The sequence below is a fragment of the Pelophylax lessonae genome (assembly GCF_965119305.1).
Source record: "Pelophylax lessonae genome assembly, chromosome: 12".
Taxonomy (NCBI): Eukaryota; Metazoa; Chordata; class Amphibia; order Anura; family Ranidae; genus Pelophylax; species Pelophylax lessonae.
Window position 1 is genome coordinate 25,706,692 of NC_138779.1, and position 14,442 is coordinate 25,721,133.

Consider the following 14,442-nt stretch of genomic DNA (forward strand, 5'->3'; position numbering starts at 1 on the left):
TGGGGGCGCAAAAAAGGACAGGACACCTGATGCAGGGCACCCCAGGCGCCAGGTCGCTAATTCTAGTCGCAAATGCGACCTGGCGCCTTGGGGTTTGTCGAGCCCTGATATAATATATAGCTATAAACCCACCCCAACCAGCATACTGATTAACTGTTGCTCCCTGACAGTTTACATCCCAGTTGCAGCAAAAGTGAGGTGTCCTTGATTCCTAGAGGTCTAATTTCTCAGTAAACAGAGGCTTCTGAGCATTTTCCATGAATGCTGGGATCAAGGTTCTGGTTTCCCATTATTATACAAATCTCAACCAGTGTTTGGCTATTTTTGATGCTCTTGCTTGGAGACAATATGTCCATGATATCCCTGTACTTACCAAACATCTGTCAGAATGAGGTTGGGGTCTAGAGGAGAATAGAGGTGGGAGAGGGGCTCCAGGTAGGTCTCCTGTCTCAAGCACATGTGCATTGCCTCTTTGGCCTGGGCCTTGTTTGTCTTTTGGACACTGGACCTCACAAAATCATTAAGACCCTTCAGCTTGGACAGAGCTTCCCCCTAACACCAAGAAAAATAAAATAAACAAAAAGGTGTCACATAACTGACCTTAAAAAATAAAAAATTTTCAAAGATACATAAAGGTTTACAGAGAAGAACCGATTCTCTAAAACTCCACAAGGAAGAAAAAAGTGATCCACCTGCTTCATTAGAACCCTCATATGGTAGAGACTACCCCGACAATATGCTTCAAGGATGAGACCGAACCTCAGGGCCACAGCGGGGACATGCATCTCTGATCTGGAGGACAGCAAACAAAAGTTGGAGATTGTAACAAACTGTATAGACATAAGAAGCCGAAATTACTGAATATGTAAAGCTAATGCTACATTAAGAAAAAAAAGGGCTGTTAACTTTTGCCCTGCATCAGTAAAGCACATGCTCACCTAAAACACACCCCCTCCCCGATCATCTCCTGAAATGTCCATACAGTTCTCTATGAATTATAATAAAACCTTTTTCTGCATAAACTAGCTTGTATGTTTAGTGGATCTTAAAGGCTGGACTACAGAAAAAAGCCAGCAAATCCTGGCTAACCAGTCAGTTCTCCTTCTACATTTATAGAACTGGACCCTAAGAAATATTTTGGTGCACACCACTAGCCATTACCGAAGGTGCCAGAATAGGAAGTGGCCGATCTTGCGGTGGATCAGTGCTCTCTCCAGCAGGAAAATGGTCAGCTCACAGTCTAGATAAGATTCATACTTGAGAACCTGAACAAGCTGCAGCAGATATTGGCACAGTTCTTCATCCCTAAGGAGAGAATGGGAGACATGGATCATCAGTTTTATTCTGAATAAGGAGAACACATACCTCCTTTTAACTTTTTACAACTGGGTGTGCAGCTGCTAAGCATGCCTTCCCTCTCCAGAGTGGCCCACTGCTGAACACATTCTCTCTCCAGATTGGCCCACTGCCAGACACGCCACCTTCCTTCAGAGTGGCCCACTGCAAGACATGCCTCCTCCTCCATGGAATAGCCCATTGCCAGACAAGCCTTCCCTCACCACAGTGGCCCATTGCCAGGCATGATTCCCCTCCATGGAATAGCCCATTGCCAGACATGTCTTCCCTCACCAGAGTAGCCCATTGCTAAACATGCCTCCCTCTTATGGAATATCCCACTGCCAGACACGCCTCCTCCCTCCAGAGTGGTCCACGGCTAGACACGCCTCTCCCCTCCAGAGTGGTCCACGGCTAGACACGCCTCTCCCCTCCAGAGTGGTCCACGGCTAGACACGCCTCTCCCCTCCAGAGTGGTCCACGGCTAGACACACCTCTCCCCTCCAGAGTGGTCCACGGCTAGACACGCCTCTCCCCTCCAGAGTGGTCCACGGCTAGACACGCCTCTCCCCTCCAGAGTGGTCCATGGCCAGACAAGCCTCCTCCATCCATAGTGGCCCACTGAAAGACACCTCCTTCTTTCAGAGTGGCCCAATCCCAGACACGCCACCTTCCTTCAGAGTAGTCCATTGCCAAACATGCCTTCCATCTCCGGAATGGACCATTGGAGAGGGGAGGCATTTCTAGCAGAGTGGCCTACTGCCAGACACACCTCCCCACTTTGGAGTAGTTGACTGCCAGACTGGTCTCCCCCCTCCAGAGTGGTCAACTGCCTAACACAATTCCTCCATCTAGAGTGGCCCACTGTCAGACACGCCTCCTTCCTCCAAAATGTCCCACTGCCAGACACACCACCCCTCTCCAAAGTGGCCCATTTCCAGACACGCTTCATCCCTCCAGAGTGGGCCACTGCCAGACACTCCTCCCTCCAGACTGGCCCACTGCCAGACACACCTCCCCTCTCCAGAGCAGCACTGCCAGACACACCTCCCCTCTCCAGAACAGCACTGCCAGACACGTGTACCCTTTACAAAATGGCCCACTGTCAGACAAACTTCCAACTACCATGATCACTAGCTGCTTACTATATCACTGTTGCAAGGCTAACAGCTGTTAGGTACTCCCAAAGTCACCCTGCCTCCAGCATTACTGATAGCAAAGTCCGCCAGCCAGCAAGAGCAAATCTTTCCAGGAATTCCTTCTCATTAGGTATCTCACTATCTACTAAACTCGAAACAGCCAAACCAACTACATCAACAACCTTCTTCCCCACCTTGCCAGACTAGCAGTTACTTACGTTAGCTTCCTCAGGCAGTTCATAGTGAACAATCCCACATATCGATCGGGATAGTTGAAGTCTAATAACTCCAAGGCAGTGAGGACAGGCAACTCAGGCCAATTCTGCAGTAAATACACCATCTACAGAAAACATAAAATATTAACAATGGCAACAATTTATCCCAGTTATAGTTTGACTCACGTTTCGTCTAATCTCTAACATTTTGTACCTGTGCTACGTCCTCGTGCTTGTTCCACTTGGTGGTGAGGAGCAGTTTGGGCAGGGCCTCCGGGTGGCGATCTCGAATCTCATGGCGAAGCTTCCAGACCAGCTCTTTCTCGTGTTCATACAGCTCAGCTTGACCTTTCCGTTCCACGATCTCCTGGAGCTGCTGACGCTGTAGAGGGGTAAGAAAAAGGGCAAACACATGCCATGTTTATCCCTTAACAGTGACCCAGATCTCAAAGCTTAGCATACAGCTGCACACGGGAGAGCGTGACATGGAAAGCACACCACGCTCCCCCAACACATGACCAGGAATCATCAGTAATAATATTGATGTTCTCCAATTAAAGACATTCTCACAGGTCTGATATGTGAAGACAACATACACAGTCGGTCTTCAATAAAGTCTAAAGTCTTGTTTAGAGTTTTCACAGCCAATATTATAGAATGCTCCCTGTGGGCTTGGTCCTATCATTGCTATATAACCAAAGACCAGCTCATATCCCCATCCCATATGTCCTAAGACATGCAAAATGTATCTGACCCTCTGCAACATCTTAACGTCTCCTCCTATCAATATTAGGGAATAGGAGACTACCAGTGTAGGTAACATTGCAATGCATGTTGGTAGCAATGCATGTGCCAATGAAAACCTCAAACTTTTAGGATTGAAAAAATACATTGAAAAACAAAAAAAAAAAAAAATCCAACCAGAAGGGGACTGGGGAGGTTACTGCTATTGATGCTCAACTTTTTAAGTGGAACCCTAGGGAAAAAATTGTAATCTTAGGATCTCAGTTCTACACCCACATTTAGGTCCAAACCTATATGTATAACTATACAAAAGGAGCAAGTAAGTGGGGCACAACGAGGGACTAAAACCTGCTCAAACAGTTAATCCTTGAACCAGACAAAGATCTAGCTCAGGTTATTAAGTTCAATACGGATGTAAAGAAGAAATTAGATAAAATTGACAAGGACACACATAAAAAGAAAATTAAGAAATATAAGAGGGACACGCAGGACTTCAGGACTGGCAATGTATATGTTTGGCAGAATCCGCTAGGACAGTCCATTGCACGGCCTATGGAGTCAGTCCCTAGTACGCCGCTCCCATCCACTTCTAGTGGTATGGGTGCCAGTTATTATGCCAATCCGGCACCACAGATGCCAAATAAAAAGGGAAAGAAAAAGGGTAAGACTAAATCCAATGGTAACAATTATCCATCTAACCATGATCAATGGCAACACGTTCCTTTTAGGAATGGCGGGCAAGATGGATCATTTTATAGGGGTGGTCCCAACTCCCCTAAACCCCTCCCAACCTTTAACAGGTATGACTTATTGGGTGACGCCAATGCACCATCCACGCCTGTACCCCCACCCCGTCCTTTTTTATGGAGGGGCGGTCGGGGCAGGGGAGGGAGACAGGGGGGGCAGACCCTGGAGGGGGAGACCCATGGAATGGGGCCCCCCCGAGTTATCCACCAAGGGCCGGTCCATCCTCCCAATATCCTGTCCGAGCGGAGCACGCATGCGAGGATGTCGAGCAGGGAGGAAGTACCAACAAAAAAAGAAGGCTGGTGGATTAACGGGTGTGTACAACTTGGCTGGCATTTCTCTTACGCAAAAAGAGATTAACATTTTAAATGCTGGTCTAAAGTGTGCTAAGCATAGACCCCTCAATAAATTTGATGTGTACGTAGATGTACATAAGTATGTTAGGAAAATTAATCTAAAGAGATATTTTCTTAACCCTAATCGGGTCAGTAATAATAGCCGGTCTTATAGTATGGCCACCACTGTAGGAGTAGACAGTGGTCTCAAAAACCGCTCCTTGTTTAATCCTCCACAGTCCTCCAACCATTGTGTGGAGGTGTTTAAAAATCTAGTACTGCAGGATGTAGGAGCCCTGCGGCCTAGAAAAGGGGTGAACCCTAGACACATCCAGCAAGGTTTGGAGGCTTTGGAGGAGAGGAAAAATGTCATAATCAGACCAGCTGATAAAGGGGGAGGGGTAGTGATCCTAAGGAAAGATTTTTATCTAAATCAACTCAGCAATATGCTCTCAGATACAGAAACGTATGATGAGCTGAGAGGGGATCCAACTCTTGAATATAGGAGGATTTTGAAAGATCTTATACAGTTTGGCTATTACCATCGTGTACTTTCTGATAAAGAGCAGAGATACCTTATGCCTAGTTTTAATAGAGTACCAACGATATATACTCTTCCTAAAATACATAAGGATGCACAAAACCCCCCAGCGAGACCCATAGTTAATGGGATCAATTCAGTCACTGCTAGACTGGGTGAGTACCTGGACTTCTTTCTACAGGCCAGTGTGGTAAATCTGAGGTCGTACCTCAAGGACACCAAAGATTTCCTCCGGGCCTTGAGGGACGTCCAGATATCCCCAGATAAAGAAGTTTTTCTAGTAACAGCTGATGTGTCCTCGCTGTATACTATAATTCAGCACGAGGACGCATTATTAGCTCTGAATTGGGCCTTTTGTAGTCGCACTGACCTCCCGGACCCCCAAAAGAGATTTCTAAAATGCGCACTTGAGTTTTGCTTAGCGCATAACTATTTCTGGTTCAATGGAACCTTCTATAACCAGAAACGTGGCGTGGCGATGGGAGCCAAATTTGCTCCCAGCCTCGCCAATCTCTTTATGGGGGAATGGGAGGATCGGTTTATCTATGCGCTCGCCAAGAATGAGCTTAAGATCTACAAAAGGTACATTGACGATCTATTCTTCATATGGGAAGGTTCGGAAAGTACGTTGCGAGATTTTGCTGACTCGCTTAATTTCAATAATAATGGCGTTAAACTAGAATTTAGTTGGAGTCACGAGTCTATCCATTTCTTGGATGTAGAGGTGATGTTAAAAAACCAAGCACTGGAGACTCGTGTGTACTTTAAACCCACCGACCGGAATGGGCATTTACCCATTTATAGTGGTCACCATTCCCGTTGGTTGCAGCATATCCCTAAGGGGCAGTTCCTACGCGTGAGGAGGAACTGCTCCTCAGATACGGATTTTCTGACACAGGTTCAAGTTCTCCGACATCGTTTCCTTGAGAAGGGTTATGATGGACGGAAACTTGATAGTACCATTACTGAAGTCTTGGGTATTTCCCAGCAGGAATGCCTTGCAGACACTGTGAGACCAACGGATAACAAACAGGAGTGGAGTTTCCGAACGCAATATAACTCCCAATATAGAGAGGTGGAGGACATTATTCGGAAACATTGGGGTGTACTCAGTGTGGATAGGATTTTGGGGAGTATTATTCCACCTAATCCTACCTTTGTATACAAAAAAGTACGCACCTTTGGAGATCAACTGGTGTGTAAGGTCCTTGACCCTCCCACCAAGCCCTGCATGTTTTGGGATGACAGGACTGGTTTTTATGCCTGCCGCCGTTGCAAGACATGTAGACAGGTGCGGACGCATTTGCGGGGGTTCTCTTCTTTCAGTTCTTCCGCGAATGGTGAGACCTTTGATATCAAGGATCTCATCACTTGCCATACCACTCATGTGGTATATGGCCTGGAATGCCCTTGTGGCTTGATTTATATCGGAAGAACGAAGAGAACCATTGCAATACGCATTTCAGAGCATATTGCGAATATTCGAAATGGTTATAAGGACCATAATGTCTCTCTACATTTCAAAAAGCATCACAATCAAGATCCGAGTGAGCTTAGATTTTGGGGCATTGAACATGTCAAGCCTGTCTGGAGGGGTTCAAACAGAGTAAGAGAGCTGTCCAAGCGTGAAACCCATTGGATATTTTTGACCAACTCTCTGCACCCCAAAGGGCTAAACGTTGATTTAGACATCAACTGTTTCATTAGTGATTATTGACATTTAGTTCCCTCCATGTATGCAATCTTCTGACTTTGGATTTAGTCGTCTACCCTTGCCTTTTCTGTATTTATTATGGTTAATTTTAATTTATTATTTCTTTTATGTATTGTCTTAAGGTAATTTTACCTATTTTAAACTATGTATATTATTTTGGATTATCGTTATGTATATTGAATGATAATCATAGTTTTATCTTCATATTCCATTTGTAATAAGTCGCTATTGTACCATATAAGTTCATTGTGTACATATGGGCTACATGATCGGCCTATGATCCGACGAGCGCTTGTTCCGTCTGTTTCCAGGGGTGCTGGAGATGTTGTACAGCCTCGGTCGGAGAAGGCAGTGACGCTCTGTGTGGGCGGAAGCCCTTGTTGCATGATATGACTTCCTGTGAGGGCGGAAGTGATGACGAGTGGGTAAGTCCCGCGTCATCCGGCTGATTGGTGCCACCGCCCCTTCGATACAGTGAAATAGCGGTGACCGTACACGCGTGACCACGCCCTCTGTTGAAGTTACTTGCTAACGAAACGCGTCAGGGCGTGGTCACGCGGTCACGAGGCAACACCAGCGTCCGATGCGGAACCCGCGTCCGATGCGGAACCCGCGGCTCGCTATAGCTTGGTACCAGTGGCGAACTGCCACTACGGGGACCGGTCTCTGCACGCAGGTTTATGCCTCATTTCTATATGATAAGCTTGCTTTGTTTTATACTGTGTAAGTGCATCAGCCACTGGGGATATATCTTTGGGTAATAAAGCAGTGTTTTAGCCATACAATATTGCCCTATGTGAGTTATTATTTTCACATGTACCACCCCTGGTTTGATTGGAACCTCCTGTGGGTCTGCTACAAATACTCATCTGATCGAGATTGATCAAGTGCCATCTGTCCTGGTTGATCCGGTGGAGATCGTTTCTTGGCCTGAGACAGGCTGATGTTACAGGCTCTTGTATGACCAGATCTCTGGTGAGTGTTTCTCAATAGGGGGAGCACGTTGGTGCGGTGGAGGGTCCGGTGTATTTAACATCACTATTATCCACTCACGGCTTCAGATTGTCAGGAGTGATTATCTTGGGCACGTTGCATGAATATATGAACACATGGACTTTATCCCAGTGGACTGCACTTTATTTATTCATTCATTTTAGCGCTGCTAGTGTGTTGTAGTATATCCTTTGTTTGATTGTTACTATATATGCACCTCCTTTTCCTATATGTATAACTGCAGTCATCCTCCATGAGCACTAGTTCAACATCATACTCCCCCGAAATTCATTGAAAGACAACATGATCCAATAGCTGCAAAAGTATCACTTTGTTGATCACATCTTCTCCTCCAGCCTGTCGAATGGACAAAGGAGGAGTTGCAGCACGGTGCGCTTTCCTCCTGTGAGCAAGTCCCAGACTAGATTGCCAGCAAATCTGCAGTACAATAAATCTGGACTAGCTCGTAGTGCTGGCTGACTCAGTCCTGTTCAGTTACCGTTTGCAGGAAGCTAATATAAAGACAAATTTAGGTATTTATACAGGCTGTTTTGAAGGTCTTCAAGTTAGGATAGCTTTGGTTTTGTACAATTCAGGTTGCAGGGGAGGTAGAGTATTTTGCATACTACAGTGCCCAGCTCGCCCACATTTGTGCTCCAAAACCTACTGAAGACACTTCGCTACTGACCTGTCTTAAGAAACATAGAAAAGTGACAGCAGAAAAAGACTGAATAGTCCATTGAGTCTGCCCATTATTTTTTTAATTTATTTATATTTAACGCGAGTATAGATCTAGGTTTGTCCCAACTCAAGCATGTTTGAAGCCATTTACTGTTGACTATCTCACTACCTCTGCTGGAAGTTTATTCTAAGCATCAACTACCCTTTTCCAGTAAAATAATACTTTCTAAGATTAGTTTTGAATTTTCCTCCATTTAGTTGGAGGTCATGTCCCTGTATTCTTGATTTTGGTTTCATATTAAAAAAAAAAAAAGAAAAAACTGCCCTCCTGAACCTTATTCACCCCCTTAATGTATTGTAATGTCATAGGACGTCGCCCCAGTCTTACCGTGCTGGTGTGCAGTGTGGCGATCACAAGCGCGCTGTGTCCCTGGGACAAGGCGCAACCCTCAATGACCCGGCTCTTTACCCATGTGATCAGCTGTGTCCAATCACAGCTGATTACATGTAAACAAGGAAATGCCAGTTAATGGCTCTCCTTGTCTCACACTGACAGAGTGTGAGGAGAGTCAATCAGCGGCATTTCCTCACAGGGGAGGACCTGTACAGATAACCAGGGCACTGATCATCAGTGCCTTGATTATCAGTGCAGCCCCAACAGTGCCAAGCACTAATGCCAGTCAGTGCCCATTAGTGATGCCAATCTGTGCCCAGTGATGCCAGTAAGTGCCCATCAGTGATGCCAGTCAGTGCCTGCTCATTAGTACTGCACTGTACCCAAGAACTGGTGTATGACTGGGGGGCTCCCAAAGAATTCTTCTGCCAAATCAACTCCATTCATTACATAGGGCAGGGTGAGAAAGACAACAGGAACATGCAACAAGTTTTAGAACTATGGGTATTAGCGGTTACCTCATCCTGAGTGGCGTTTGATATTTCGCCAAGACGACCCAGCTCGAGAATCTGAAGAGAAGAGACATGGATGTTTTGAAGTATTGTTAGAGGCTGAAATGATCACATTCAACTTTTGATTTTAAAATTGGAGCATAAGGGTTGCAGGGGAGGCTTAGCATGAAGATGATGGGAAGGCTTAATGTGAGGGTAATGGGAAAGCTAAGAGGATGACAGTAAGGCTTAAGAGTGAAAGTAACGGGAGGTCTCCATGTGAGGCTATCAGGAAGCCTAGTGTGATTTCAGTGTATTTTATCATGCCAGCAACCCCTTCAAAGTGAAATATTTTTAGCACATGACTACAACACCATCTGCATTACAAAACTACCAGACATCAGCGCAATTGAGAAATCTCCTCATGCCTACGGCCGCACCATCCCAGCACTGACCCATAAATCATCCTTAGTCTCATACCTTATCAATGGAGGGGTAGTAGACAGCATAATCAGACATATTGAAGAAACTGATCACCAATGTAGCTGCGCTCTCGGTATTGGGATTACACTGAACGGTTCCCATTGGATTCAGTAATTCTGCCTTCTCATCTAGACAGTAAAAAAATAATATATGTATTATATTATATAAAAGGGGATTACTTCCCAAGGAAAGATAATTCTTTGTAAACAGGGGGCAATGAGATATTTGCTCAAATCCAATCTGCAGGCAAACATCTGAAACACCTATATGTTTTACCTACTAATGAATTTGTAATCCAGCCCAGTCACTTCTGTCATTCATTGATGAAATGTGCCCCAAGCACACCAACAAGCTTGTTTCGAAGTGCAAAGCTCTTTATTCTTGTATGATCACATAGAAAAGCAGTGTTATGGGATCATATACCTGAGGAAGGGTACCTGTGTAGTCCCAAAACATTGCTTTTCTATGTGATCATACAAGAATAAAGAGCTTTGGACTTTAATACATGCTTGTCGGTGGCTATGTATTTTATCCATGTTGTACGCTGTGAGCAGTCGGGACTCAATAGGAGTCAAGCAGCAGAAACACACTGATAAGAAGTAATCAGCTCATTTTACTCTCTCCTCCCATTTGCACACGTGTACAGTCGTGGCCAAAGGTTTTGAGAAGGACACAAATATTTTCACAAAGTCTGCTGCCTCCGTTTTTATGATGGCAATTTGCATATACTCCAGAATGTTATGAAGAGTGATCAGATTTTCAATGAATTGCAAAGTCCATCTTTACCATGAAAATGAACCTTATCCAAAAAGAAAAAAAAAAAATTCCACTGCATTTCAACCCTGACACAATAGCTGACATATCAGTGATTCTCTCGTTAACACGGGTGTCAGTGTTGACAAGGGCGAGGCTGGAAATCACTCTATAATGCTGACTGTTAGAATAAAATAAAAAAGGAGGGTGGTGCTTGAAATCATTGTCCTTCCTCTGTTAACCATGGCTACCTGCAAGGAAACCCATGCAGTCATCATTGCTTTGCACAAAAAGGGATTCACAGGCAAGGATATTGCTGCTACTAAGATTGCACCTAAATCAACCATTTATCAGGTCATCCAGAACTTTAAGGAAGAGAGGTTAAATTGTTGTGAAGGCGGCATTAGGGCACCCAAGAAAGTCCAGCAAGCACCAGGACCGTCTCCTACAGTTGATTCAGCTGCGGGATCGGGGCACCACCAGTGCAGAGCTTGCTCAGGAATGGCAGCAGGTAGGTGTGAGTACATCTGCATGCACAGTGAGGAGACTTTTGGAGGATGGCCTGGTGTCAAGAAGGGCAGAAAGAAGCCACTTCTCTCCAGGAAAAACACCAGAGACAGACTGATATTCTGCAAAATGTACAGGGATTGGACTGCTGAGGACTGGGGGAAAGTAATTTTCTCTGATGAAACCACTTTCTGATTGGGGCATCCAGAAAAAAACTTGTAGGTGAGCGCTACCATCAGTCTTGTGTCATGCCAGTAAAGCATCCTGAGACCATTCATGTGTGGGTTTTCTTCCCAGCCAAGGGAGTGAGCTCACTCACAATTTTGCCTAAGAACACAGCCATGAATAAAGAATGGTACTAAAACATCCTCCAAGAGCAACTTCTCCCAACCATCCAAGAACAGTTTGGTGAGGAACAATGCCTCTTCCAGCATGATGGAGCACCTTGCCATAAGGCAAAATTGATAACTAAGTGGCTTGGGGAATAAAACATTGAAATTTTGGGTCCATGGCCAGGAAACTCCCCAGACCTTAATCCCATTGAGAACTTGTGGTCAATCCTCAAAAGGTGGGTGAACAAAAAACACACAAATTCTGACAAACTCCAAGCATTGATTATACAAGAATGGGCGGCCATCAGTCAGGATGTGGCCCAGAGGTTGATTTACAGCATGCCAGGGAGAATTGCAGAGGTCCTAAAAAAAAGAAAGGGTCAGCACTGCAAATATTGAGTCTTTGCATAAACTTGTAAATGTAATGGTCAATAAAAACCTTTGACACTTATGAAATGTTTGTAATTCTACTTCAGTATCCCATAGTAACATCTGACAAAGATCTAAAAAACACTGAAGCAGCAGACTTTGTGAATACCATTCTCTCTCCTAGTAGGAGTGCTGCAGGGAACAATAGAAGGCTGGAATCAAGACAGTCAGGTATTCTTGCCAAGTATGTAAAGCCGGCCATACATGGATCGCAATTTGGCTGATTCAGCGGGGACCAGCCAAGATTCAATATCAGCAGGCTGACTGCACCCAAGTCAATCCACTGAACATGCGACTACTGGGGGCTGCTTGAGCTGCTAGCAGCAATCATTGTTTCTGCTGCCCGGGAAAGCTCCCCATGTCCCTTCCCCACCGCTGGCAGAATAGCGCTGCGTGAGGCATTCCCCCATCAACACTGTGCTGATGGGGGAATCGAGCGACTTTTTAAAAATTCAAATAGAAGATTCACAAATGAATGCCGCTCTGTAATTGATACATTATTAAAATGTATTTTTAATACATGCAGTATAAGTCCCGTTTCACATTTGTGTGATGCAGGAACGCTGCGAATATGCAGCGTGATCCCACATCGCATTCGCACCCCTGGCAGTTCACACTGCCATATGCGATACGCAGGGGGTGTCAATTAAAAGTTAACGACAACCCCAGTTGCGATCGCATATCGCAGTGCGATTTGCAAGTTCACAGAGAATCGGATCGCACTAGTGTGAACCACCATGCGATCCGATTCTACTGCAGATAAAAAAAAGGGTCATGTGCGTGTTTAGTATGGATGCGGTGCGAATACAGCCATACAAAGTGTATGGCTGAAATTTGCACCGCACACGACATCGCATGTAATTTAGAAGCAGTGCGTTCCGAATTACATGCGATCTCCGTGATTGCACTAATGTGAACCGGGGCATAGTACCTGAATTTCACTTGATTTCAGCCTCTTACAGTCCCCTACCCTATGCAGCAGCGGTCAGACTGGGGAAGGAAGTTTCGTTGCAGTACTCATTTGCTAAAAAGGGACATGCTGATAGGAGAAGAAAGTAGTGTGACAGAGAGATTAGTGAATTCGTCTGCTGCTTCTCCTTCACTGTCCAGCCACAGGCTGGGGGAGTGAAAAATAAGTGTAGTGCAAATACAGGAGAAACATCAGGTTTTCTTCTCTGCCAGATAGGGCTGTGCTGAGAGACAGTAGTGTGTAAATTTTAGGACTGGATGGAAATAGAAAACCTCCAATGCCTATTTGCATTATTTCTGTGTATCTACAGTACATCAATAAACATATACATGCACAGATACTTGTATATGTTTATTGATTCGTTTGCCTGGAGTTTAGCTTTAAGGGGCCACCTTACATTCATGACTTTTTTGATTTACCTGGAAAAGATGACCACATACAGAGTGAGTAATCGCCACACTTCAGCATGTCCTTGTAATCAAATAGCATGGTGTTCACCCATGCGATGGGGTAATCCTGGCCAGATGAAGAACAAAAAAACTGTTACTACAAGATCATCATTGACATGTGGTGGCTGGAAAAGCACATCAGACACGTACCTTTTTGGACTTCTTCTTGCTGGACTTGGATCTCTTCGACTTGTCGATGGCATAAAGAGCCAGGCTGAGACGCGTCATGCGAGGAAGGTCGCACACATTGATTTCGAACTCCAGCATTTGCTGCCACTGAGGTTCAGAAGAGGCCTCCACCTCAGTACTGACTACGGTCTTGCACAGGAGCTCATTGCCGTGATAGAGGCCACAGTAGACCAGCAGCTGCAGGAAACCAAATGTGGAGTGTTACATAAGAGACCATGAGAGAGACCCGCTATGTAACCAGGTGTCTGCATACAGAGAGCCAACATTGAGAAGTTAGAGGGCTTTATATGGCAGGCAAACATGAGCTGCATGCCTTAACGGTACAATCTGGTAATACTTACCTAGTCCTCCGCTCTGTCTTTCCTGGGTGTTGTGTATGGAGATTGTAATGGAACCGACGACCCACAATGTACTTGTGGTCTTCCATCAGTATACGGCTTCCTTGCAGTCATGAACATATATCCCAGATTTTCCCAGCCACCCTCATACAAAGTTAGCCAACAACTTAGCTCGTACAAGTTTTGGAACCTTCTCCTCTATTGAACAGGTTCACACTCAATTTATACACACGAGCACATCCCCCTCCTGATCAAATTACTACACACAGGTCAGGGGTTGCCTGATTACATTATCCTATGCAGATGAAATTTTATACAGAAACAGAATGAACCTGAACTAATTATCTGGCCATCTGGACAGAACAATGTGCGGTCATTAACATTTAACAATGGGATAAGCAGACTTAACACAATCCACACCCCAGCTCAATAGATAGACAATAGGACAAGTCTGCCAATGACAGTCTGAACGTTCCCTACATTAAAGTACATGGAATACACATTATCTCAATACACAAACAATAGGGAAAGCCTGTCTGACATTGAAGGACATGGAACAGAAGCCAGTATGATTAGCTCTTTCAATGAACATGTTCAGAATCAAACAGCTGACAAATATTACTGTCCCACTTGACACAATTCAAACCATTAAGTATCTGTCTT

The 14,442-nt window shown here is 44.9% G+C and overlaps 1 protein-coding gene across 1 annotated transcript in view; it reads right to left on the reverse strand.

Annotated features, from left to right (window-relative positions):
• The window catches only part of PIK3CD (phosphatidylinositol-4,5-bisphosphate 3-kinase catalytic subunit delta), a 122,818-nt gene that overhangs the window by 18,449 nt on the left and 89,927 nt on the right, over window positions 1-14,442 (reverse strand). The window contains exons 8-16 of the mRNA XM_082274508.1: window positions 13,403-13,618; window positions 13,223-13,319; window positions 9,810-9,940; window positions 9,357-9,407; window positions 2,904-3,071; window positions 2,693-2,814; window positions 1,162-1,305; window positions 693-792; window positions 374-552 (exon numbers count right to left, since the gene is read on the reverse strand). Of these exons, the coding sequence (XP_082130634.1) occupies window positions 374-552; window positions 693-792; window positions 1,162-1,305; window positions 2,693-2,814; window positions 2,904-3,071; window positions 9,357-9,407; window positions 9,810-9,940; window positions 13,223-13,319; window positions 13,403-13,618 (1,208 nt within the window). The remainder of the gene's footprint in view (window positions 1-373; window positions 553-692; window positions 793-1,161; window positions 1,306-2,692; window positions 2,815-2,903; window positions 3,072-9,356; window positions 9,408-9,809; window positions 9,941-13,222; window positions 13,320-13,402; window positions 13,619-14,442) is intronic.